Source organism: Oncorhynchus mykiss, chromosome 12, assembly GCF_057628025.1.
Source record: "Oncorhynchus mykiss isolate SJ-2025 chromosome 12, ASM5762802v1, whole genome shotgun sequence".
Classification (NCBI taxonomy): domain Eukaryota; kingdom Metazoa; phylum Chordata; class Actinopteri; order Salmoniformes; family Salmonidae; genus Oncorhynchus; species Oncorhynchus mykiss.
In genome coordinates, this window is record NC_143033.1 from 52,247,501 (window position 1) to 52,274,867 (window position 27,367).

General features: G+C 44.3%; 2 protein-coding genes across 5 annotated transcripts in view; one reads left to right on the top strand and one right to left on the bottom strand.

The window, feature by feature from the left end:
- Positions 1 to 19,179, top strand: part of LOC110537744 (dihydropyrimidinase-related protein 3) — a 36,998-nt gene extending 17,819 nt beyond the window's left edge. For 2 of the 4 annotated variants that reach the window (XM_036937759.2, XM_036937761.2), the window contains exons 5-14: positions 92 to 153; positions 511 to 591; positions 1,297 to 1,365; positions 2,028 to 2,148; positions 3,014 to 3,170; positions 3,987 to 4,128; positions 4,868 to 5,038; positions 10,824 to 11,003; positions 15,767 to 15,923; positions 17,389 to 19,179. In XM_036937759.2, the coding sequence (XP_036793654.1) occupies positions 92 to 153; positions 511 to 591; positions 1,297 to 1,365; positions 2,028 to 2,148; positions 3,014 to 3,170; positions 3,987 to 4,128; positions 4,868 to 5,038; positions 10,824 to 11,003; positions 15,767 to 15,923; positions 17,389 to 17,483 (1,235 nt within the window). In that variant the 3' untranslated portion in view covers positions 17,484 to 19,179. Of the gene's footprint in view, positions 1 to 91; positions 154 to 510; positions 592 to 1,296; positions 1,366 to 2,027; positions 2,149 to 3,013; positions 3,171 to 3,986; positions 4,129 to 4,867; positions 5,039 to 10,823; positions 11,004 to 15,766; positions 15,942 to 17,388 lie in introns of all 4 variants that reach the window. The other 2 variants (XM_036937758.2, XM_036937760.2) reach the window with 1 other exon arrangement.
- Positions 19,180 to 21,749: 2,570 nt separating this feature from the next.
- LOC110537745 (serine/threonine-protein kinase 32A-like) overlaps positions 21,750 to 27,367 on the bottom strand; it is a 57,974-nt gene continuing 52,356 nt past the window's right edge. The window contains exons 11-12 of the mRNA XM_036937763.2: positions 26,096 to 26,160; positions 21,750 to 25,708 (exon numbers count right to left, since the gene is read on the bottom strand). Of these exons, the coding sequence (XP_036793658.1) occupies positions 25,591 to 25,708; positions 26,096 to 26,160 (183 nt within the window). The 3' untranslated portion in view covers positions 21,750 to 25,590. The remainder of the gene's footprint in view (positions 25,709 to 26,095; positions 26,161 to 27,367) is intronic.

Below are 27,367 nucleotides of genomic sequence, written 5' to 3' on the forward strand. Positions count from 1 at the left end.
CTCTCTCTCTCTCTCTCTCTCTCTCTCTCTCTCTCTCTCTCTCTCTCTCTCTCTCTCTCTCTCTCTCTCTCTCTCTCTCTCTCTCTCTCAGGTGTGAACTCTTTCCAGGTCTACATGGCATATAAGGACTTCTACCAGATGAGCAACAGTGAGGTACAGTATGCTAAATAGCCTACAGCAACATACCATGTTGGTGAGCCCTGCTCGGCTCTGCCTGGCAAGCACGTGGATGACAGTCCCACCAGACTATAATCAATGGAAAAAATGACCATGTCTGCAAATTATGAGGCCTATATGGAGGCACTGTGGTAATGCTGGACTATTTTAAACTAGAGCAGCCCACGCAAGGCTAGTTTAGTCATGTATGGTGACCACCCAGTAATTGGTAGTTTATTATAGCAGACATTGTGTGGCTTCCTATGTGTGATCTGATGTGGGTGGACTGCGACCTTTCACCTTACTGTGTAATGTTTAATGTTTCTACTCTGTTCTATGAATGTGTCTCTACAGCTGTATGAGATCTTTACCTTCCTGGGAGAGATGGGTGGCATTGTGCAGGTCCATGCTGAGAATGGAGAGATCATTGCCGAGGTAACCCACCTGTCACAACAACCACCCCCCTCCTCTCCTCCCTGGCTCAACCTTTGACCTTTATCACAGTGCATCACCATCCAGTCATACATTGTCCTGTTCCCCCAGACTAAAAGGACTCCCATAGATACTGTGTCAAAAGGAAAGGGGAACGGTGAGGTTGAGAGGGGTTAGTGCAGGACACTGACAAATAATGTGTGGATGCGGTTTATGTTACTCTGTGTTAGGACTGACTGTAGGGTCCTAGGAGGGAGCTGGGTGATCCTTAATAGCTGGTTCTGATTCCTTCCGAGATTTAGAGTGTCTGAAATCTGTCTGGAGAGACTATAAAGCCTGCTTCCTCGCAGTCTGAGCCCCAGTATCATGTCCCAAAGTTACCCCAAAGCTGTCAAGGGTGAATATTAGGGTGAAAACCTTCATACAACAGTTAACCACTCACCACTTTCTCCCAGCCAAGGCATCTCTCCATGCAATGTGTTATTGATGCAGGGTTAGATACTGCCACATGTCTGTTTGTGGTGCTGGTGTGTGTGTGTGTGTGTGTGTGTGTGTGTGTGTGTGTGTGTGTGTGTGTGTGTGTGTGTGTGTGTGTGTGCGCGTGCGTGAAGGTGGGCGGGCATGAGGGTGTGTACGCATGTGTGTGTGTGTGCCAGAGGCTGGGGTGAATTCAGACGAACACGGTTCTGCTGTCTGTCTGTTCCACAGGAGCAGGCACGCATGCTGGAGATGGGAATCACTGGACCAGAGGGACACGTGCTGAGCAGGCCAGAGGAGGTGGGAAACTATACTATACTGAGTGTGTGTGTGTGTGTGTGTGTGTGTGTGTGTGTGTGTGTGTATGTGAGTGTGTGTCCATGTATCTGTGTATGTGTGTGTCTGTATGTCTGTGTGTCTGTGTATGTGTGTGTGTGTGTGTGTGTGTGTGTGTGTGTGTGTGTGTGTGTGTGTGTGTGTGTGTGTGTGTGTGTCCGTGTGTCCGTGTGTGTGGGTGTGTGTCAGCTGAATTGAGTGGAATCAGTAAGGTATAAATGCACGTTTGCACACATCTGTTCGCTGACAAATACGGACCAAATGTAAAATAAATGATATATATATATTTTTTAAATGCACTCTGGTAATTCTTCCAATTGTAATTATTGGAACAAACAAAACAATGTGATACCGCAGCACCACTAACAGAGTGGAGCTTGGTCCCATATCAAAGCTGGCATTGCATTAGTGACCACTTCCAGACTGGGTTACAGCAGAACACAAGTGCACTGGCAATAGGTGAGGTTGCCAGTCCAGGTTTAGTTGAATCTGTTCGTAGACTAATTGATTGTTCTATATGTGTCCGACTGCCTGCCTGTCTGCCTGTCCGTCTGCCTGTCTGTCCCTGTCTGCCTGCATGCATGCGTGTGGGTCACTGTATCTGTCGATCCCCCCCCCCCATCTAGCTGGAGGCGGAGGCTGTGTTCCGTGCCATCACCATTGCCAGCCAGACCAACTGCCCTCTGTACGTGACCAGGGTCATGAGCAAGAGTGCTGCTGACATCATCTCACAGGCCAGGAAAAAAGGTACATGGGTTCCCAGTGTGGCTGACTGGCACTGTCAATCAGGCAGCTGAATTATATATTTGAAAGTCACAGTGGATGCCTGGAAACAATATCCATCATATCAGAACACAAGAGCTTCAGTACGTCATTGGACCTGCATGGGCCTCGAAGGTCGTGCAACTTCACTGCTGTCTCTGTCAGTCTTCTATTCGGTTGGAGGACAGGAATGCGCCTGTGCCCTTATGTGCTGATTGTGGTGTTTTGGTTCATGCTCTAGATTTTACACCATAGGTCCGTTCTGGTCTAGTAGACAGACCGGATAGAAGAAGGACCGTTTTGAGAAGAATCCCTACCTTGTTTCCTGAGGTTCACCGTAGCAAAGAGTCAGGTAAAACCTCCAAGTCTCCACCATTCATCACAGAGGAGCAGGGAGAGAGAGCCTTTTGTGCGTGATGGAGAGAAAGATGGACACTTTTTTTGAGGAAGAGGCAGAGAGGGAAAAATGCTGTTTGCATGTCCTCATGTCGGAAGCATGTGAGGGTCGCCTGGCATGGAGATGTGCTCCCTGGAGGCCTTGCTTTCGTCACTGGCTGGCCCTGTTCCTCAGTGCTGACATCCGATTTGTCATGTCAGAGGCCAGAGAGAGAGAGAGAGAGAGAGAGAGAGAGACTCACTTGGAGAACATCAGATCTTTCCTACAAGCTATTTCAGCTGTTTCGCCAGACCTTTTAGTTAGATTAGATTATTCCTTTAGTTCAAATGTGTTTATTAATGTGGGATCAACCTGGTAAGTAGGAGATTTAGTTAACGAGTGAGTACATTTTCAGGAGAATAAGGTGAGTTGATTTGATGTATCCTCACCCCTGGGTGACAAACTTTTCCCCAGGTAACGTTGTGTTCGGCGAGCCAATCACGGCCAGCCTCGGGACTGACGGGACACACTATTGGAGCAAGAACTGGGCCAAGGCCGCCTCCTTTGTGACATCACCCCCCCTCAGCCCGGACCCCACCACCCCGGACTACCTGAACACGTTACTGGCCAGGTAAAGAGCGCCCCCTATTGACTGAATAACACCACACTAACCTCACCTGTCCACACTGCATCCGTCCTGTATGTGCTCTATGCAGTGGCGGACATAGGTATAGGTGACGTGCAGCCGCCCAGGCAACTTACCGGGGGCAAAAAATGTGCGCGTTCGGGTCAATTAACCTTGTCGGAGTGGGCGCCCTGATTCTAGTTTGTTAGGCAGGCTACTGCCTGGGAAGGTCTCTGGGGAGGGGGGCGGGGGTAGGTTGACCTCAGGTCTCCCCACTGGCGCATCTTTGACTTTGTACAGTACAAATGCAATTAATAAAATCAGTCACATTACGAAATGCTACCAAATAAACCACAATTAATCCATAATACTGTGAATATATAGTTAGGGGGGGGGGGGGGGGTGTTGCCCTGGGAGCCATAAAAGCTAGAACCGCCACTGGCTCTATGACTTCATCCATCGCAAGCTGAAAGGGTTCTGGAGGCACTTCCAACCTCATGATAGATAGTCTGATGGTTGCACAAGTGGGACTGTTTGTCTGCTAGGAAAGTTTGAGTGCTCTGTAAGAAAGGGAAGACATGGATAACTGATAGGAGGAGACCTTGGCGCTTGACTCAGAGTAATTTATCTACTTTGTCTGTGCTACTCCAGCTAATTATGAACTTTTCCAGCTTTTCTATACCGAATAAACTGAAGGGATCACAAATCACAGCTAAAGCAAATCTAACAGGTCTGAAGCAGTACCTGTCTCAGTTTACTCTTTTTAATCCTCTCTCTCTCTCTCTCTCTCTCTCTCTCTCTCTCTCTCTCCCCTCCTCCCAGTGGTGACCTGAACGTGACTGGCAGTGCCCACTGCACCTTCAGCGTGGCCCAGAAGGCCATAGGGAAGGATGACTTCACTCAGATCCCTGAGGGCGTGAACGGAGTGGAGGAGAGGATGTCCCTCATCTGGGACAAGGCTGTGGTGAGGATGAGAGGATGGCTGGACAGCTATCTGCGTGGCACGTGTCTTATCTCTCTTTCTTTGGCTGTGTCTCAAATGGCACTCTATTCCCTTTATCAGGCCCATATAGCTGTCATCAAGAGTAGTGCACTATACAGGGAATAGAGTGCCGTTAGCTTCACTACCTCTCACCGACCCTTTCTTTACCTTCCTCCCTCTAACCCTCTTAGCTATTCTCTAAGTACCCCACTCCTTAAAATGCATGCTGCACCGTGTCCACAGTTCACCGCGGTTTCCCCTTTCTCCTCTTCCCTAATCCATCTGGTAGTGTGGTTTTGTGTTTCTATGAGTGCTCTGGTTTTCTCTCGCTATCTCTGGATCTGTCCCCCCAGCCGTTCACCCTGCTTAGAACAGTATAGATCTCTTCTTTTTCTCATTCTCGTTCTTGCTCTTTCATGTGCAAACAGACTTTGGTTTGTATTTATGGACAGCTGTGTTATGAATCAAAAGTTGTGGTGCAGCTTTGCCTCTGAAACTCAGATGAATTATTCACACTTAAGTCTCCCTTCAGGCAAAAACACATGGTCTCGGCACTAGCATTGACAGGAGTGTGTGTGTGTATGTGTGTGTGTGTGTGTGTGTGCGCGCACGCGTGTGTTCTCGTGTGAGACTACAAGAGTGCCACCCCCCACCAGTCAGCTGCAAAAGCATCTTTGTTTAGCTAGCATTTCACCGTTAGCATTTCTTCTGGCTCACTCAGACCACCGGCAAGATGGACGAGAACATGTTTGTTGCCGTGACGAGCACCAACGCAGCCAAGATCCTGAACCTGTACCCCCGTAAAGGCCGGGTTTCCGTGGGCTCCGACGCCGACCTGGTCATCTGGGACTCGGACGCTGTCCGCACCATCACCGCCAAGACGCACAACTCGGTAAGAGGTCAAAGGTCTCACGGTCCCCAGAGGGAAAGTGTTTTTGCAACATCTGTCAAATACATAAAAACGTACAATGACAATTGACATGGACTACATAGGCAAATACATAAACTGGGTACACTGAATGAAAGGGACTGAACACACCAAAGTCCAATAGTCCCTCATATAGGCAACATTTCAGCCACAATGTTCAATGAGCTTAAAGTCCATTTCACTTTTCATTGTAGCAGTCAGCACTCATCAAGGACATTCAGGTCACTGTGGTTTAACAGGACATGTGGTTAAACAGGACATGTGGTTTAAGAGGACATGGAGGAGGTGTCTTTGACTTCTACTACCACAGATGTTCTGACAAACATTATAGCAGGCCTGCTGAGCTCTGGCTGGTGGTCATTGTGGACATTCAGTTCGTGGTCTGAGATCTGCGTAGCTGCAAAGGTAACATAGTTTTCCAGAGGAGTGTGAGACAGCGAGAGAACGAGAGAGAAAAGCGCTGGCCTGCTTCCAGTGACAGTTCAGTTCCTCCTAAAATAACTCCCTGTAGACGTCCACGGCTACTAAAGCACACACCATTGGCCCTCACTATCTGCCTTTACTGCTGCCGGAGAGAGATCTCTTACAATGCAGGGGTTGATGAATGCGGCTGAGGAGAGAGAGATGTTACTGTTGTAGGAAAACAAAACAATGTTTTGCCCTTTTTCTTAGCCATACTCCTCTCAAAGGCAATACTTCACTATTTTTGGGGGGAAAAAATCATATTCATTTCTCAAATAATTGGCTTTGAGGTCGTTTTTATGTTAGCTAACCATGTTATCCATTGCTGTGAGCAGCCACCACTGTGTGTTGTTCAGCGAGAAAAGAGCTCGTCTCTCTTGTCCCTCGTCCCTAATCACAAGGACATGAAGTGATGTGTGGATCACACAGGAGTCCAGAGAACACAGAGCAGTACAGGGTTAAACAGAGGATGCGTCCACTCAGGAAATCAAGCCTTCTGCACTTCCTCCTGCAGGCACAGAGAGTGAGGGAACGAGAGACAGACCTAAGAGAAAAGCAGCGGAGTCCGATGAAGAGGTATGGAAAGAAAGAAAAATAGAGAGAGAGAGAGAGAGAGAGAGAGAGAGAGAGAACGAAAAAAAGAGAGGGAGAGAAAGAAAGAAAGAGCTGGGAAAAAGATTGGACATGTTTTCAGTGACTTTTCCATTTGTAGAAAAGATACAACGAGACCAAAGGTTCTTACAGAATGATGTCACCTTCTCATTTCCTGTGTGTAGCCCCTCCAGACAACAGAACAGCACACAAGAACACATAACATAAGAACAGTGGCTCCTGTCCATGTTTATAATAGTGATCTATTGTACACAGTAGTTCAGTGCTTTATACCATTATATCTGTGTATCCCTCCCTCCTTAGTAAATACAAGTATCCTCAGTTATCTGAAATGTTTTGATCTGGTTAGCTTTGTTTATGTTGTTGCACAGAGAGCCAGGCCATGACATCATACTTGGCAGGCCTTATGTCCTGTCCTGGGCTGAATCTGGAACACGCTAAAACACCAGGGCCGTGTGCACAGGAACAAACTGACAATGGGGGGGGGGGGGGGGGGGGCAACAGATCGCAAACCACTATGTACAGGGAGAGACAGAACGATAGATGGAGGAAGAGAGTTTAGTGGCAGGAGAATACAGGGAGGGAAATGGATCAGGGAGAACAAGCCAGAGTGAAAGAGAGTAGGAAAAAAGTGGGAGAGGAGAAGTGAGACAGAGAGAAGGAAAGAGAGAAAGTGCTAGAAAGAGAGAGAACGGGTAGAGAGAGTGATGCTTGGATTCATTAGCCCCAGCTGTGCGATGGCAGCTGTTTGTCTTTGCATGCCAAATAGAGGAGTATGAGAAACAGGCCGACTGGATGATGAGGAATGAAGAGGAGGAGGAGCAGGAGGGTTATTTCTCTCTCTTCTCACACAGATGTTGTTAATTACGGCAGAACCATGGTCTCATCTCTACAGAGACGGCCTGCCCAGCCGCCTGCCAACCCGCCTCCTCTTTTCCTCTGTCCTCCCAGCCAAACTGGGCCTGTGTGTCCATGACTCCACTCATCTCTGCCTCAATAGGCTCTCTGTCTCAAAACAAACTGACAAACAAACAAACCAAAACAACGGCAAAGTCTTCTCATGTTTTGTTGATTTAAAAAAAGCTTTTGACTTAATTTGGCATGAAGGTCTGCTATACAAACTGATGGAAGGTTGTGTTGGAGGAAAAACATACAACGTTATAAAATCCATGTACACAAACAAGAAGTGTGCAGTTAAAATTGGCAAAAAACACACACATTTCTTTCCACATGGCTGTGGGGTGAGACAGGGATGCAGCTTAAGCCCCACCATCTTCAATATACAGTGGGGCAAAAAAAGTATTTAGTCAGCCACCAATTGTGCAAGTTCTCCCACTTAAAAAGATGAGAGAGGCCAGTAATTTTCATCATAGGTACACTTCAACTATGACAGACAAAATGAGATTATTTTTGGCAGAAAATCACATTGTAGGATTTTTTATTTATTTATTTGCAAATTATGGTGGAAAATAAGTATTTGGTCAATAACAAAAGTTTATCTCAATACTTTGTTATATACCCTTTGTTGGCAACGACAGAGGTCAAACGTTTTCTGTAAGTCTTCACAAGGTTTTCACACACTGTTGCTGGTATTTTGGCCCATTCCTCCATGCAGATCTCCTCTAGAGCAGTGATGTTTTGGGGCTGTTGCTGGGCAACACGGACTTTCAACTCCCTCCAAAGATTTTCTATGGGGTTGAGATCTGGAGACTGGCTAGGCCACTCCAGGACCTTGAAATGCTTCTTACGAAGCCACTCCTTCATTGCCCGGGCGGTGTGTTTGGGATCATTGTCATGCTGAAAGACCCAGCCACGTTTCATCTTCAATGCCCTTGCTGATGGACGGAGGTTTTCACTCAAAATCTCACAATACATGGCCCCATTCATTCTTTCCTTTACACGGATCAGTCGTCCTGGTCCCTTTGCAGAAAAACATCCCCAAAGCATGATGTTTCCACCCCCATGCTTCACAGTAGGTATGGTGTTCTTTGGATGCAACTCAGCATTCTTTGTCCTCCAAACACGACGAGTTGAGTTTTTACATTCACTAGGTCCCGCCGTGTGGTTCTGGGATTTTTGCTCACCGTTCTTGTGATCATTTTGACCCCACGGTGTGAGATCTTGCGTGGAGCCCCAGATCGAGGGAGATTATCAGTGGTCTTGTATGTCTTCCATTTCCTAATAATTGCTCCCACAGTTGATTTCTTCAAACCAAGCTGCTTACCTATCACAGATTCAGTCTTCCCAGCCTGGTGCAGGTCTACAATTTTGTTTCTGGTGTCCTTTGACAGCTCTTTGGTCTTGGCCATAGTGGAGTTTGGAGTGTGACTGTTTGAGGTTGTGGACAGGTGTCTTTTATACTGATAACAAGTTCAAACAGGTGCCATTAATACAGGTAACGAGTGGAGGACAGAGGAGCCTCTTAATTAAAGAAGAAATTACAGGTCTGTGAGAGCCAGAAATCTTGCTTGTTTGTAGGTGACCAAATACTTATTTACCACCATAATTTGAAAATAAATTCATAAAAAATCCTACAATGTGATTTTCTGGATTTTTTTTCTCATTTTGTCTGTCATAGTTGAAGTGTACCTATGATGAAAATTACAGGCCTCTCTCATCTTTTTAAGTGGGAGAACTTGCACAATTGGTGGCTGACTAAATACTTTTTTGCCCCACTGTATATATCAACGAATTGGCGAGGGCACTAGAACAGTCTGCAGCACCCGGCCTCATCCTACTAGAATCAAATATCTACTATTTGCTGATGATCTGGTGCTTCTGTCCCAAACCAATGAGGGCTTACAGCAGCACCTAGCTCTTTTGCAAAGATTCTGTCAGACCTGAGTCTGACAAAGCTATGAACGAGCTTAGAGACAAGGCAATAACGGCCTTCTATGCTATCAAAAAGATAACATTTGACATACCAATTAGGATCTGGTTAAAAATAATTCAATTAGTTATACAACCCATTGCCCTTTGTGGTTGTGAGGTCTGGGGTCTGCTAAACAGCCAAGAATTCACAAAATGGGACAAACACCAAATTGAGACTCTGCATGCAGAATTCTGCAAAAATATCATCCATGTACAATGTAAAACACCAAATGATGCACGCAGAGCAGATACCTGCTAATTATCAAAATCCAGAGAAGAGACGTTAAATTCTACAACCACATAAAAGGAAGCGATTCCCAAACCTTCCATAACAAAGCCATCACCTACAAAGAGATGAACCTGGAGAAGAGTCCCCTAAGCAAGCTAGTCCTGGGGCTCTGTTCACAAACACAAACAGACCCCACAGAATCCCAGGACAGCAACACAATTAGACTCAACCAAATCATAAGAAAACAAAAAGATTATTACTTGACACATTGGAAAGAATTAACAAAAAAGAGTGAACTAGAATGCTATTTGGCTCTAAACAGAGAGTACACAGTGGCAGAATACCTGACCACTGTGACTGACCCAAACTTAAGGAAAGCTTTGACTATGTACAGACTCAGTGAGCATACCCTTGCTATTGAGAAAGGCCGCCGTAGGCAGACCTGGCTCTCAAGAGAAGACCAGCTATGTGCACACTGCCCACAAAATGAGGTGGGAACTGAGCTGCACTTCCTAACCTCTTGCTCAGTGTATGACCATATTAGAGACACACATTACACAGATCCACAAAGAATTTGAAAACAAACCCCATTTTGATAAACTCCCATATCTACTGGGTGAAATACCACAGTGTGCCATTACAGCAGCAAGATTTGTGGACTGTTGACACAAGAAAAGGGCAACCAGTGAAGAACAAACACCATTGTAAATACAACCCATATTTATGTTTATTTATTTTCCCTTTTGTACTTTAACTATTTGCACATAATATGACATTTGAAATGTCTTTATTCTTTTGGAACTTTTGTGATTGTAATGTTTCATGTTCATTTTTTATTGTTTATTTCACTTTTGTTTATTGTCTAATTCACTTCCTTTGGAAATGTTAACATATGTTGCCCATGCCAATAAGAGGCTTAAATTGAATTGAATTGAAATTGAATGGCCTCTCATCAGACCAGTTTAATGAGCAAAACATCCAAGTCTGATTAGCGTTAGTGGAATTTGCCATCTCTATCGGAATTAGCACGTCGGCTCATAACGTGGTGCGTAGCCATGAGGTCATGCGTTTCAGAGTCCCTGTTTATTTTGCCGTACTTGACCATCTCAGTCCACAAAGACACACTGACGTAAACTCATGTGAACTCTCCGGCTCCATTTGTTTCAGACGAGTGACTAGTGTCAGACTGCAGAAAACTGGGAATAGTTGCATTTACGTTGCTTCTGCACCGCTGTGCTGTCAATTCTCTCGGGAGTTTGGTAACTCCCGAGAGAGACGTCCTGCAGCTGATCATCACTCGTATTACTGGGTTGTGTTGTGAATGGTAAAGTTAGGTAATCTCTACAGTAAGGCAGCATAACGGACTGTACTAACAGGGGTGCAACGGGGGGGGGGGGGGGGGGTGATTTTGTCCTCTTTTGTTGGCCCAACACCACTGATCATAGACATACAATATCAAGTTGAAGTATAATGTGTGTGTGTCTGTCTGTGTGTGTATGTCTGTATGTGTGTGTGTGTGTGTGTGTGTGCGCGCACGTGCGTGCGCGTGTTTGTGTCTGTTTGTGTGTTTTCCAGGCTGCTGAGTTCAACGTGTTTGAGGGCATGGAGCTGCGTGGTGCCCCCTCGGTGGTGATTTGCCAGGGGAAGCTGGTGCTGGAGGATGGGAACCTGCACGCCATCCCCGGGGTCGGTCGCTTCATCCCATGCACCCCCTTCCCAGACTTTGCCTACAAGCGCATCAAGGCCAGGAAGCAGGTAAAAGATGCTAGCCTCTCTCTCCTTACTCCTGTCTAGTCAGAATCTACTGTACTCCAAGGCTGTGTTGACACAGGCATCCCAATTCTGATCTTTTGACCAATTATGGGAAAAAGATCTGATCTGATTCAAAATACAAATTAGTGGCAAAATATCAGAATTGGGCTGCCTGTGTAGACACAGCCTAAGTCTGTCTCCCCTTTATAAAAGTATTAAACAATATACAAGTATTTCCAATAAACATATTCCCAACTCTTCAGTTCTGTCTTAGACTATGTTTTATGCGGATTGTTTGTTACATGCCAGAGTGTTGCTCTGTGACACTGAGCCAAGGTAAAGGACTGTGAGGACTGTGAGGTATGTGAGGCAGTGGAGGCTGCTGAGGGGAGGACGTCTCATAATAATGGCTGGAATTGAGTGAAAGGAATGGTATCAACACATGAAAAAAAGATGCATGTCCTTGATACCGTACCATTAACTCCATTCCGGGACATTATCGTGAGCCGTTCCTCCCCTCAGCAGCCTCCACTGATACGAGGTGCGCGAAGTACAGTATTTGAAGACTGCAAGGTCTGTGAGGTCCGCGAGTTGCGGACATCTGGAAGTGTTTTCTCAGTGGTTAGGGATTAATCAGGTCTAATCTGATGTAGAGCTGAGATGAGCCATCCAGAACCCACAAACATGGAAGATGTCAGTGCGGCTTTACTTTCAAGGCGGTTTAGCTTTACGCGAATGCATACTGCTGCTGTGGCTCAGCCTATGCCACACATCATCAGACATGCCATCAATCTCAATGTACATACTGAAATGGTAATCCCAAAGCAGTGTGTTCAATGGAGACATACTGCACTTATACAGTGCCTTGCGAAAGTATTCGGCCCCCTTGAACTTTGCGACCTTTTGCCACATTTCAGGCTTCAAACATAAAGATATAAAACTGTATTTTTTTGTGAAGAATCAACAACAAGTGGGACACAATCATGAAGTGGAATGACATTTATTGGATATTTCAAACTTTTTTAACAAATCAAAAACTGAAAAATTGGGTGTGCAAAATTATTCAGCCCCTTTACTTTCAGTGCAGCAAACTCTCTCCAGAAGTTCAGTGAGGATCTCTGAATGATCCAATGTTGACCTAAATGACTAATGATGATAAATACAATCCACCTGTGTGTAATCAAGTCTCCGTATAAATGCACCTGCACTGTGATAGTCTCAGAGGTCCGTTAAAAGCGCAGAGAGCATCATGAAGAACAAGGAACACACCAGGCAGGTCCGAGATACTGTTGTGAAGAAGTTTAAAGCCGGATTTGGATACAAAAAGATTTCCCAAGCTTTAAACATCCCAAGGAGCACTGTGCAAGCGATAATATTGAAATGGAAGGAGTATCAGACCACTGCAAATCTACCAAGACCTGGCCGTCCCTCTAAACTTTCAGCTCATACAAGGAGAAGACTGATCAGAGATGCAGCCAAGAGGCCCATGATCACTCTAGATGAACTGCAGAGATCTACAGCTGAGGTGGGAGACTCTGTCCATAGGACAACAATCAGTCGTATATTGCACAAATCTGGCCTTTATGGAAGAGTGGCAAGAAGAAAGCCATTTCTTAAAGATATCCATAAAAAGTGTCGTTTAAAGTTTGCCCCAAGCCACCTGGGAGACACACCAAACATGTGGAAGAAGGTGCTCTGGTCAGATGAAACCAAAATTGAACTTTTTGGCAACAATGCAAAACGTTATGTTTGGCGTAAAAGCAACACAGCTGAACACACCATCCCCACTGTCAAACATGGTGGTGGCAGCATCATGGTTTGGGCCTGCTTTTCTTCAGCAGGGACAGGGAAGATGGTTAAAATTGATGGGAAGATGGATGGAGCCAAATACAGGACCATTCTGGAAGAAAACCTGATGGAGTCTGCAAAAGACCTGAGACTGGGACGGAGATTTGTATTCCAACAAGACAATGATCCAAAACATAAAGCAAAATCTACAATGGAATGGTTCAAAAATAAACATATCCAGGTGTTAGAATGGCCAAGTCAAAGTCCAGACCTGAATCCAATCGAGAATCTGTGGAAAGAACTGAAAACTGCTGTTCACAAATGCTCTCCATCCAACCTCACTGAGCTCGAGCTGTTTTGCAAGGAGGAATGGGAAAAAATGTCAGTCTCTCGATGTGCAAAACTGATAGAGACATACCCCAAGCGACTTACAGCTGTAATCGCAGCAAAAGGTGGCGCTACAAAGTATTAACTTAAGGGGGCTGAATAATTTTGCACGCCCAATTTTTAAGTTTTTGATTTGTAAAAAAAGTTTGATATATCCAATAAGTGTCGTTCCACTTCATGATTGTGTCCCACTTGTTGTTGATTCTTCACAAAAAAATACAGTTTTATATCTTTATGTTTGAAGCCTGAAATGTGGCAAAAGGTCGCAAAGTTCAAGGGGGCCGAATACTTTCGCAAGGCAATGTATATCTCAGCTGTTTTCACACCAACCCGTACCGCAATCTCTATAGCACTCTACACTCCCTCCTGGACAAAAGGAACCTATGTGAGAATGCTGTTCATTGACTACAGCTCAGCGTTCAACACCATAGTGCCCACAAAGCTCATCACTAAGCTAAGGACCCTGGGACAAAACACCTCCCTCTGCAACTGGATCCTGGACTTCCTGACGGGCCGCCCTCAGGTGATAAGGGTAGGTAACAACACATCTGCCACGCTGGTCCTCAACATGGGGGCCCCTCAGGGGTGCGTGCTTAGTCCCCTTCTGTACTCCCTGTTCACCCACGTCTGCGTGGCCAAGCACAACTCCAACACCATCGTTAAGTTTGCTGACGACACAATGATGGTAGGCCTGATCACCGATAATGATGAGACAGCCGATAGGGAGGAGGTCAGAGACCTGGCAGTGTGGTGCCAGGACAACAACCTCTCCCTCAATGTGAGCAAGACAAAGGAGCTGATCGTGGACTATAGGAAAAGGAAGGCCGAACAGGCCCCCATTCACGTCGATGGGGCTGTACTAGAGCGGGTCTAGAGTTTCAAGTTCCTTGATGTCCACATCACCAACAAACTATCATGGTCAAAACACACCAAGACAGTCATGAAGACAGCACGACAACACCTTTTACCCCTCAGGAGACTGAAAAGTTTGTTGCCACACGGCAAGCGGAACCGGAGCGTCAAGTCTAGTTCCGAAAGGCTCCTTAACAGCTTCTTCCCCCAAGCCATAAGACTGCTGAACAATTAATCAAATTGCCACCCAGGCTATTTACATTGAACCCCCCCCCCCCCTTTGTTTTTACACTGCTGCTACTCGCTGTTTATTATCTATGCTTAGTCACTTTACCACTACCTACATGTACAAATTACCCCGACTAACCTGTACCCCCGCACACTGACTCGGCACTGTCATTCCCTGTATATATTCCCTTGTTATTGTTATTTTATTGTGTTACTTTTATTTTACTTTTTACTTAAGTTTATTTGGTAAATATTTTGTTAACTCTATTTCTTGAACTGCATTGTTGGTTAAGGGCTTGTAAGTAAGTATTTCACGAATACACCTGTTGTATTCGGCGCATGTGACAAATAACATTTGATTTGATTGTGTACAGAAAGGATGTCTATCCTCTCGAGCAGTCGCACTGGTGTCAGCTATAACAGCAATACATTATGGGCTGGATGCATGTCTGTCTGTCTGTGTCTAGGCTTCGGGGGCATAATAGGAGGTCTGTCTCCCCAATTGAAAGACACAAGATAAAAATAGCGTTCAGAGTGTGTAACGCAGATGGGAATTGCCAGAAAATGCAGTAATGGTGTCTTAACTACCTCTCTGGGTGATCTCACATATCCTTTTGATGTAGGTGCTGGAGAATGGGGGGATGGAACGAGGGGATGGGGATGTTTGAGAGAGAAGTATTACGTCAGACTTGAGGGTTCATCTCAGGGGCGTTGGCTGTTGGCTGTTGGCTGTGGGTTTTATACTGTAACGACTGACTGCCTGTTGTAGCAGGGATACGATGGTTCCATAGGAGTACTCTTGTTACTGGTGTTGGTGGATACTCAACTTTTTGACCAGAATATAGAGATGTTTCTTTGGTGAGACCTCTTGTTTTAATTCAATGTTGATCTTGGTGGCAGTTAGTGTTTTCTGATGCTGCTACATTCTTCAGGGGAAAAAAAGGTTCCATCTAGAACCTGACAGGGTTCTTTGGCTGTTCCCAACCCTTTACAGAACCTTTTTTGGTTCCAAGTTTATCCTTTTTGAGTTTCATGTAGAACCCTCTCCACAGAGGGTTCTACATTGAACCTAAAAGGGTTCTCTCTGGAACCAAAAAGGGTTCTCCTATGGGGACAGCCGAAGAACCTTTTTGGAACTATTTTTTCTAAGAGTGTAGCTCAGCTTCTAGGAATTCCTTAGTCACATAATCCTAGGACAGAGGACAGAAGCTTGCATGTCAAATAAGAACACAGTGTCTCAGTCTGCAGTGCGTCTGTCTGTCAGTAAATCTGGAAGTGCTTTCCTTCGGAAAACACCGGGTGAAATATGCATTTTTATTCAGGCACAACGCGTTCTACAAACAAACCCATGAATCAAATTATAAACAGGCGTTGTCTTGGATAACTGTTGTAAAGTTACCAACAGAAATGATACCCTATTCATCTCTCTTTCTCTCCTTCTTTATCTCGATCCCTCCTTCTTCCTCTCTCTTTCTCTTCCTCTCCACCCCCCCCTCCCCCCTCTCTCTCAGCTGGCAGTCCTGCGGGCAGTGCCCAGGGGCATGTATGATGGCCCCGTGTCTGACTTCTCGCCCATGTCCCGTGGCGGTACCCCCTCAGCGTCTGCCCGCACCTCCCCAACCAAGCAGCCCGTGAGGAACCTCCACCACTCTGCCTTTAGCTTAGCAGGTAACCCTGCACAACGCGGTGAGCTTCAGCAACCTTTTGATTTACCCATCTGTCTTCCGATACCTTACCGTCATAGGAAGTACCAGGAACCCGACACGCACACTCAACAACAGTCCACATTGACACATTACAATGCAATTCGCGCTTGATCTGTCGGCCATGGTCGACTTTGCCATTTGTCTGCGGAATATTAAATAGCCTTCAGGTGAAATCTGACATTTTACCATAATCACATTTTCTGCCTTCATGATTTGTTTGAGGTAACAAATGCACACAGCACAATACATTTGTCCTCCAGCCATCTTGGTACTTCCAGACAGTGCTCTATATGTTTCCTCAAGTCTTTTTGTTATCTTTTTTGTATTTATTTTTTTTACATTGATTGATTTCATTCATTTCAGCTTGATGCAGCTTTGTCTTGGTTCTCTCTCTCTCTCTCTGTGTGCATCTTAATTCAACTACAGTGTGTTCTAAGATTTCAGTCCAGACATCTGGCGTCTCACTTTCGTAGTTGTTGTCTGTTTAATGAAGCTCATCTAATGAGCGGGTAGAATGAGACTGATGATAATTTATGTATCTGAAGTTCATTCACGTAACCAATAGCAGAGCTTAGTTGAGTGTTGAGTGACAGTGCGATTACATACATCTGCAACCTCTTTTCAAAGTACAACCGTTGAGGGAGGAGCCAAATAAACAATAGTTCAACAGGAATAGTTTATGTGTGATGCACTGATGCAGGAGGAGGGAGGGTGACCTGCATTGGAAAGTATTTCCCCGTGGCTGTAGTCTAGTGGGGTTTTATTCCATTCATCCCCATCGTTCCCAGAAAGCCAGAGAGCCTGCTTTCCTTTCCTAGGCTGTGTGTTTATAAACCAGACCTGGCCTATTCTCTCCTTCTGGCTTCCAAGATAATCCCCTGTTCGAATACTAGCCACTCACTCTAGGAATAAATACCCCTCTCATCCACATCCAGTACATGCAAGAGCACATACACATATACCCGCGTACACACACACACAAACGTAACACACACATGTGCGCGCACACACAGGCGCAAACACGCGCACACTCACAGGACTCTGCAGAATAGGGCTTCATCTCACCAGCCACAGGGTTGATATACTGCTCTGTCTCCAGATGTGAAGTAACCTTGGTCGTGTTTCGTGCAGAGAGGATGTGGTAGCGTTCTACAGTGTAAAACACTAGATCCTGGCCCGGAGAGAGTGTAAGACTTAAAACAGTAGGCGTAAATCTCTCCTCGTCCATTATGCCAATTTAATCAAGGGCTAATCCCAATCCCGTTGGCGGTCGAAAAGGGATTTATTCCAGAGGTCGCCACGGAGTGCCAAGGTCACGTCGCCTGGTCGGTTTGTCTCATGACGAACGCTAGTTGCCAGCGGAGGAACTTGCTTTGTTGAGGGGAATCTGTAAGAAAGAGCGCTAAATCATGTTTTGTCTGTGTCAGGTCCCCCCACCACAGAGGATCTCCCCATCCGGCCAGCGGGACGCCGCATCGTAGTTCCCCCCGGTGGTCGCTCCAACATCACATCCCTTAGTTAAGAGGTTGAACCAGGATAGAGACCAGTCAGAAGATGACAACATCCACTGGGAGAAGACGGAGACATGATTAGTTACAAGTTAAGAGTTGAGCAAAACACTGAATCCTCATGCCTTACCAGCCACAATGCTACCTGCTTAAGCTTCTAAAGCACAGTTTTCCTCCTCCTAGGGAATTGCAGGTCAGTCGCTAGAACAACGGGTTAATTTGAAGGATATTTGGCAAAACCTTTACACAAAGATTGAATTTGTATGCCGTGGAATTACATGAGCATGGTCATAACCAGAATATAGGTAATCAATGTGTATTACTGTCCCTCACTGTCAACATTAGTCATTGTTTTAACTGTGCATTGACAGTTTAGGTTCTACTCTGAGTCCATAAAATAGTTCAATGAACCTCATGATAACTGTCCATGACCAATGACCCACAGTGTTCCGATGCCTGTTCCCCTAGGAAAAGTAACACTGCTTTTCTCAAAGCAATTCTTAGTTTTTTTTCCCCCTTCCGTCACGTTCGGCTTTCAATGTCACCCTTTTTTTGAGTACTAGTCTGCAGATATACGGTAGTTCGCTATAGCGATGTAATAATAACATGCAGTGACGTCCATTACTGATAGGTGGCATTGTGAGTATGTATGGTAGATGTAACGTAGCTTTGTGAAAGATGTTGTCGCTGGCTCCCTGGGTTGTTGAACCAGAAGTGATAGTCATTAACGATAAAAAAATAAAAAATAAATAAAAAAACAGGAAACAAGATTTAAATAAAAAAACACATCTGGTAATACAGATATTTTGTAAACATGTAATAGCATGTTGGTAGAAATGGTTGTCATGTTTATTTTCCCTTGCGCTCTGCTCCATCCTGGCTGTAGATTCCATTGAGAAACTGTCCTTTGCAATCGCTTCAAGCTTAATGCCTGTTCCTATACATACCGTTTAGCAAGTCATCTGGGGGGGTGGGGGGGGGGTAGTAAAAGGTAAATGGAAACCCTTGCGCAAGAAATACCAAGCTCAACTTCCATGGCCTGGGTCGTGAAATTGTAATTCTGAGCTTTGTGAACATTAATGGATAAAGAAAATGAAATGATAAAGGTAACAAACCTGATTTGAAATAACAGTTATTCACCTCTGTCTTTATTTGTTATTTTCATGGCAATGTGGGATCTCGTTTTGAAGCAGCAGACCATCATAACCTGCATTCAAGAACATAACATTGAAACATAATGTTGTGCTGTTTTAAATCTCAACACTCTGAGAGTCTTCACATTTCTGTACACTATACCTGACCGACAGCCCTTAGCTTGGTGACTAACACCAAGGGGAAGACAGACAGGCTTAACCCTGGGTCACTCTCTTTCACAATTATTTTCTATGCGTCTGTTTGGTCTACCTGTCCTAGACAAGGCAGTTGATTGTAATATGTTTTCAGAAAGAGGCGAGGAGGATGAGGAGAGCTTTATTTTTGCTATCCCAATTAGCGGAGGAAGAGGTTGTGAGGAAGTCGTTGTGTTTTAACTTCAAGCAATCCAAGTGGTGATTATATTTATGTTAGTTTGACTTGATCTTTGTTATTGTTTTTTTATGTTCTTTTTTTTTTTACTGTTGTATCAAAACCCAGAGAAGGCAGGTAAAAAAAAACATTGAGGTGTGATGTGGTGTTATGAACTGTTCCTGAATAAACATGAGTTGCAACTGACTGGCTGTCACTCTTTTATCTTTCAATCTACAGTATAGTAGAAATAAAAAAGATATACCTTTTAAAACTTCTTCAGGATAGGTGGGTCCCCCACGGGACGGTTGAGCTAACATAGGCTAATGCGATTAGCATGAGGTTGTAAGTAACAAGAACATTTCCCAGGACATAGACATCTCTGATATTGTCAGAAAGCTTAAATTCTTGTTAATCTAACTGCACTGTCCAATTTTCAGGAGCTATTACTGATAAATAATACCATGCTATTGTCTGAGAGTGCACTGTTATGAACTTTAAAAGTTATTAATAAACCAATTAGGCACATTTGGGCAGTCGTGATACAAAATGTTGAACAGAAATGCAATGGTTCATTGGATCAGTCTAAAACTGTTTAAGGTACACTGCTGCCATCTAGTGGCCAAAATCTAAATTGCACCTGGGCTTGAATAATACATTATGGCCTTCCTCTTGCATTTCAAAGATGATGGTACAAAAACAAATACAAAGAAAATAAAAAAAATAATTTGTCCTTTGTATTTTCTGCCCAGATCTAATGTGTTATATTCTCCTACATTCCTACATTCATTTCAAATTTACACAATCTTCAAAGTGTTTCTTTTCAAATGGTATCAGGAATATGCATATCCTTGCATAAATGCCTGAGCTACAGGAAGTTAGATTTGGGTATGTCATTTTAGGCAAAAATTGAAAAAAAGGGTCCGATCCTTTTTATGTACTCTGACCAGGACTGTACTAGAGCACATTGTTGAGAACATCTCTCATAGAAATTGGATGTGTAGACCTGACAGTTAATAGTAGTACTAATAATACTGACAGTATTATTGCTGTTCCAGAATATTACATTTCTATCTGCACAATTGTGGATTTATACTTCCATTGTTTAGGGAATTTCCCATTTTCTGACCCATTGTTTAACCTGGCAGTAAACTTGTCACCACTCTGTTATCATTTTTTTATTTTATAGCCAGTTAAAGTATCATGACATCACTTTTAAAGGCTGTCATTATGACAAACTGAGAAGATTGCTTCTATAAAACGCCATCTCAGTCTGGAGTGGGAGATAGTCAGCATTATTTTTGAAAACACGGCCAGTTCACAAGGACTTATTGGCATTGTATATATAAACCCTCCCCAAGATAATATAGTTGTCACTGGCCAGTTAGTTTATACAGTATGTCCATTTACAACAGATGAGCTTGTGTGGGGGGAGAGAGGCTCTTTGAGGAGAAATCCAATAAAGACCCCTGTTATTCTTATCTTATGTGATCCTCCAGCTTGACTTCAACTTGGCTTTATGAGGAGCGTATATCATTCACGGAGACTCACAGGTTACCCTGTGGATGTGGGAAAGCGCTGGATCAACTTTGATCTCAGAGCCCACCGAGGAAGAGTAATGGGGGGCTCGTCTTAAAAGGGGATCTGGGGAGAAGTTGGCCACAGACAGACTAGCAGTGAATGGAAAAACCACATGATGCATGGTAACTTGCTGATGATGTGTTAAAGAGGTAATGTCTCCAGCTGATTAAGACAGGAGCGGGTGGGCGGTCAGAGAGGGAGAAAGAGAGAGGACTCCACAAGGACTCCAGTCTTGACTTGATCTCTGGCAAGATCAAAAAAAAAAGAGAGCCTGTAGTATCGGGGAAGATATAAACATTCTACATTTTTGTGAGTATAGGACATATGATAATTAGTTACAGGCAGCATGACTTTGGCTGTTGTCCACTATGACCTCAGCGGCTCTGAACATAACCTCTGTTTTTCTAAGGGGTGGAGGAGCTCAGCAGTAATGAAGTGTGACATAAACTCAGCATAGGCTTCATAAAGCCCTGAAAGTACCAAATGACATATTAGCTCATGCACAGCTTTGAAGAATACAGTGTGATTCACCAAGGAAACAGTGGCTAAATTGGTGTGTTCGCCCCAAATTACTTGGTGAGCTCACCATTCTGGTGTGTAACAACAAATACTGGAGCCAAATCTGGAGAAGAAGGAGGAGCAACAAAGCCTTCTCATAAATAACACATCAGACAAACAAATCAAGCCTAAACTATGCTTCCTGTTTCTGCGGGACTACAATTGATAGTCTGGGGGATGCTATACTTAGCCTATTCTCTTTGGTGCCATTCTCCACTGTGTCGCTGTCCCACCCAGAGCTGTGTGTCGGTCTGATTTAGGACTGTTTTCATAGGTTTGCCCTTTTGGCTCTTAGTGATAAGGCCCCTAATGCGTTACAGCCCTGCCACTCATCCATAGCCACCTGCTAAGGCTACTGAGGAACTTACAACATAAGGTTGTTTAAGAGAAACAGAGAGCACACAGCTCTCGCTCTCTCTAGTATATTCTTATTGTGAGTGTCTTGTGGTTTCCCATGCCTATTCAGGCACAAGCCCATCTCTGCAAAGGGCAAAATCAATACTCAAAAAATTTATACAGTATCAGTGGTGTTTACCTTGGTTCCAACATATCAGTGACATTGACACAGACTCATCCAACCGTAGGCATGACACTCCTACAGAAATACAAACAGTGAATGTACACAACAGAGGCATGACCCCGTTTTAATCCTCAACTTTATTTTAAATACATTACTTGGATTAGCACAGACAGAAATAAATAAATGTGAAAGGATATTTGTAGACATTGTATTTGGTCTGTTTGGGGAGGGGAAACTGAACATTTGCTGTTATTGGTAGAGAGGTTTGTAACTCTCTTTCTTATTGGTCTATTAACTAATTTACCGCATGGTGATGTCACCATGGAAGGCCAAGACTCCATCCCACCAAAACAGACTGAAATTTCAGGCAGTCTTTTCAAACAGTGCTTACACTAAAAGTGCATTATCATAATTTTCACAATTTCACATTATTATTCCAATCTCAAAGTGTTATAAAACACAGATTAATCCCATTTTGACTGCACTGGGCCTTTAAGTACACAGGAGCACTACCACTAACACACACTAGGTGGCAGTGTTCCATTGTAGTTTATCATAGAAAATCAACCACACACGAAGCATGGAGATGGAGGAAAAGGCTTGTTTGAAACCAATTTGTAATGGATTTGTCTATTTATCTGCCATCATTAATTATATAGTATTCCCTCTAGTCTCCTGTTGCTGCTAATCAGAAAACCAACACCACACATTATCAAAAACAGGTCTAGCATTTAACCCTCTGAGGTATTTCTCTGGCTAACTCATCACGTTGTTTTAAGATATAGTTTATTAGTTAACGGAAATGTGTCTTCTGCATTAACCCAACCCCTTCAATATATACACACAGATACACACAAACACACATTAGGTTGGAGAGGCTGGAGCAGAGGGCAGCATCCAATGAGCAGACTTAGGGGGTTGAGCCGGCAGTATATGGCACCTGTAATATTGACGACAGCAACCCTCCGGTTACCAGCTCACGCCTGCCAGATTCTCCCCCGTCGGCAATGGGATTCGAACCCGCTTCTCTAACCCAGAAAGTCTCCTTCTATCATCTCTCTCTGGAGGGCACGCAGGTGTCAAACTTCTCTCTCTCTCTCTCTGATGTCAGGAGGGTGTTCCAGGAGATGGTGATTCCCACTCAGAGTCAGTAGTGTGATTGATATGCTTTTGACTTCCCCCCTAGGAAGAGCCAGACAGGCCTACAACTACAGGATTAATCCTCACCATAACCACTACAGCCCCCAGCCTTAAAGGTACAATGCAGCCTTTCAATTTTGGGGTAACAATTAAGTATCTTACTGGGATTGTTTTCATTTCAAATAGTCAAAAAGAAACAAAAATAGCTTCTTAGCGGAGTTCAATTTCTCATGCAAGAATTATAGCTAGGACGGTCTTGGAGTGTTCTGAATGGAGAGGGGGAAAACTGAAAATGACCTATTATTGGCAGAGAGGTTCGGGAACAATCTTTCTTACTGGTCTATCAACTAATTTACTTCATGGTGATGTCACCATGGAAGGCCAAAACTCCATCCCACCAAAAAAGGATGACATTTCAGGCGGTCTTCTCAAACCGCTCTTACACTAAAAGGGACGTATCATAATTGTCACAATTTCACAGTATTATTCCAACCTCGTAGTGTGGAAATATATACACAGGGAAATCGTGTTTTTGACTGCACTGGACCTTTAAGAAACCATATAGAGAGGCACAGCTCCAGGTGATAGGACTGAAAGATATACAGGCTCTACCCTAAGTGCCTATGCGGTATACGCCAAGGCAGTTTGCACAGGAGGAGCCTAATACAACTATTTTCTCTTCCACAACTATGTTTTATCGGTCTTTTTAACCAATGCCTCCAACTTGTTGCCAAATCCACGAAAGGCCACATTTATCTGGCGATGTATTAAATACGCACAATGAGCAGTTAGTTAGGCAACACCTGTGAATGTAAAAGGAAACGTTCAACAGTGTTTCCGCCTGTTTAGAAGCAGCGCGGTAATAAAAAGCACAAAGCAGCGGTAGAGGTCGGTGTCCCAAAGAAACGTACGAAAGTAAGGCACCAGCTGCTTGACAACAAAACAACAAATGACAAACAAAATGCAGCACTCCTTGTACAACTCTGCTTTCATTGTGCAATTGAATTACATACATGTCTGGAAAACCTAATGCTAGTTTGAATGTCTGTACCAATAAGGGTTGTCAGAAAGGTCCCAGTAGTAGATCTGATAACTAAGGACAGGAAAAGCCTTGGATAAGTTTTGAGTTGTATTTCAGATCGGGTCAAAATAATGGCAAAGCTACTTTCCAAGACACGTATTAGACTAGAGGACGGTGATTTACAGTGTAACAAACTGACTGTGTGATGATCATTCTCTACACGGGGAAACCCAGTATGTGCTATATACAAGTTAGAAGGCACATAGGGGAGAGTGGGGTAAGTTGAGCCACCCTTGTTTCTAGGGAAACCATACACAAAATGTTTCATTTGGCCAAATATTTAGGAAGAAGTCATCGTTTCATGGAGTCTGTGGAGGAAGAAACCACATGGGAAAAAAAGTGGTAAGCAAGTTATGTCCAAATAAAGATTTTGGGGTTGGGGTCTGTATATGCTTCAATAATGATGTCCTAAACCTAGCATGAAAGTGCATTCTTGAAGCTGTGTGGGATAAAATAGTCCAAATGTTTGCCTTGGGGTAAGTTGAGCCAATGGCCATCGGGTAAGTCGATCAAATTGAAGTGTTTTTTTTCCCAAGGCATAATTATTATGTATTATTTCATTCAGCACAGAAATGTGCAGGCGGCTTAACTTGCTGAACCTGTCCCGGGGATCCACTTACCCCATTCCCCGGGGTAAGTTGTGCCAAGAGACCACTTTTTTTTTATAACAATATATGTTTTCAAAAGTATAACGTTTGACATGAATTCGGATTATTTGCAGCGATTCACAACATCCTGACATATATGTAGATATTTTTATTGGAAAGAACACTATGTTTCCCTTGGCAGACTTGACGCTGAATGTAACAAATGGGTCAAGTTCCCCCACTCTTCTCTACTGGTACCCCTCTAAAAACCAGAAGAGAATGAGGATTCATCTACTCCTCTTTGACCTCTGTGCATAAATGCTACAACTAATGGAGAAGCGTACGCCGCAAATCATGTTTGTGCCCGGAACAGACAACGAAGATTTATGTACAAAATATCCCATGTCGAGCACCAGTCATTTTGGTTTGCTTGAGAGCCACATTGATACCTAATAATGTCACAGAGACATATTACTTTCAGCAGTTAGCGCTCAAGCCTACAGTGGTTCTCTTTGTCTTTGAAGAGGAATCTGTGGTTGGAGTCTTGAAAACAAAGGCCTCATGTCGCATACTCTAATTCTAATTCATTTTGTATGACGCTACTCACGACCCCTCTCTCTTCCAAAAGCAAGTCAGCACTGTTTTCAAAGACGTAGTCTCCTACTTGTCAACATTATGCTTAATTTCCTGCCTGGCCTGAGTCTAGCCTCAGCATAACAGGCATAGTGGCTGTATCCTGTCTGGCTCTGCTCCCTGCTGGGTTTGTAGTTAAGTAATTTCCTGGGCCTGGCTAACTTGGTGGAGGGAGGAGAGCTCTGGGGGACCATAGCGCATCAGGCAGGTCAGGTCAGGGTAGAGTGTGAGGAGGGCTGCCCCCTGAGAGGCACGTCCCCCATCATAGGAAAAGTTAAAAAAGCCAGGGTCTGTCTGTCTGTCAAGGTCAACTACTCTGTAAAGTAGTAGTCTATGTGAGCTCCTGAAGTCTGGGGTCTGGGCATAATAGCTGGCTGTTGGGGGAATGTGTCAGGGTTAAAGTTCAATCTGAGTGCCCTGCGCCGGCCAGGGGAGAGGGGAAGTGGACGATTGGTTAGTAGTGATCTACAAGCTGTGGCCAGGTTAGCGTGGCGACTTATGGCTCAAGCCATAGTCCGCTATCCTGATATGTAGGCTGCCGGGTCCACGTTGTTGTTCCGTCCGTCTTCGATAGCCTTGTTCTTCTCTGTCGCGGTGAGGTCTGCTACCTCTGTGTCTGCCACAGCCTTCTTTGACCTATCAGGAGAAGGACAAAAGCTTGATTTCTTGCTTTCTGGTAATATGATATGTAAATAAATGTGTTTTTGCTCATGAGATTCTATCATGATATGTTACTCAGTATTAGGGGACACATTCAAGATTCATTATTGCAACTTTTTCTGTAAATACGTCCTGTTGCCTGTGGCCCAATACATTTGCCGTAGGCCATCTAAAATATGCCTAACTGTTCAGCTGAGCTTGATTGGAGGGATGGAACAGTTCTCTGGCAACTCACATTGAATCTGGACATCAAATCTGGGCGATTTTAGACAAAACTCAGGACGACAGCAGGCGCCACATTTTGGTGTTATTGTAGGCCACCATATATTGTATCTCCTTTAGGACATATACTGAGTCTCCTACCTTTCTCTGTTGAAGATGATGAAGTCCCTCTCCACATTGTTCAGGCGCTGCTGGAGCTGACCATTCTAGGGAATCAACAGAGGTTTGAGAAGACGCACGCACGCACACACACAGTCATCTTTTTAAGACAATAAAGATCCTGCAGTTATGTGACCCAGATAACGCTTGTTGGGACTCAAAGAAATGAAGAAGTAGGTAGATGGAGGAAGTTTCGCAAACTTTAAAAGGAAATACATGACCTCTCTCACAGCTCCACTTGCCCTACACTGACAGTGCCACACATTTACATATGCTAATAATGTTAGAACAAAAACACCTCCGTGACGACCTGTCCTGGTAGCTATATAGAGTTATGACAGGCGTGTCCTCGCTCTCTCTGGGCGGTGGGTTAGTGTTAAGGCAGACCGATGGGGCCAGATTGGGACTCAGACGCCTTGTTGACCCCCTTTACAGGCCTGCCGGGAGAGCTAGTACAGGTGCTCTCAGAGTGGGTCGCCAGACCCTGGCAGACAAGAGAAGTAGAGCACAGAGAGAGAGAGAGAGAGAGAGACAGCGAGACAGAGGCCCAGGGGGTAAGGGTAGCTTATGGAGGGCTTGGTTTTTCATCATATGATACAGAAAACAAGCAATTGTTACATGAAAATAAGTTATAAATAGGAGGGGGACCAGCATCATCTCACCTCTCGTTTCATGATGGGCATATTGACACATGTAGCCTACATGGAATGGGTTTTACACACATCCAAAACGGGAGTTGGCTAAAATAATGTAGTCCTACAATACATGTAGGCTAGACAAAAAGGGGATGTCCCTTGCTGCTCCCAAACTCCATCTTTTAATCAAGTTTTGGTGATTCAGATTTATTCAAAGCAGTCTCACAAGCCAAACCCTTTATTGATAGGCTTGGCTACTTGGCGAACGCATCCAGCAAGACAAATGAAACCAAACAGGAAAAAAAACGTGTTTTTATGTTTATTAATACGATGGTTACTGGCCCAAAAATAACATCACTCTTGTTCCATGAGCATAAGGGCACTGTGCATCACCGCTGGATAGGTTGTGCTTCCGCTCACAAAATCAAGGCGTTACTGCTAAGACCTGCTTGAAATGCGCTGGAAGAAATTGACATTTTTGCACTCGTTTTCAAGAACACAACTCAAATATTGCCACCCCTCCCTCCCCATTGCCAGCATACTGATTAGGGGTTGCAAAGGGAGGGTATATTTGCTACCAACTTTTGAAGTTTACCAGTAAACCAGCAGAATTTTGGCA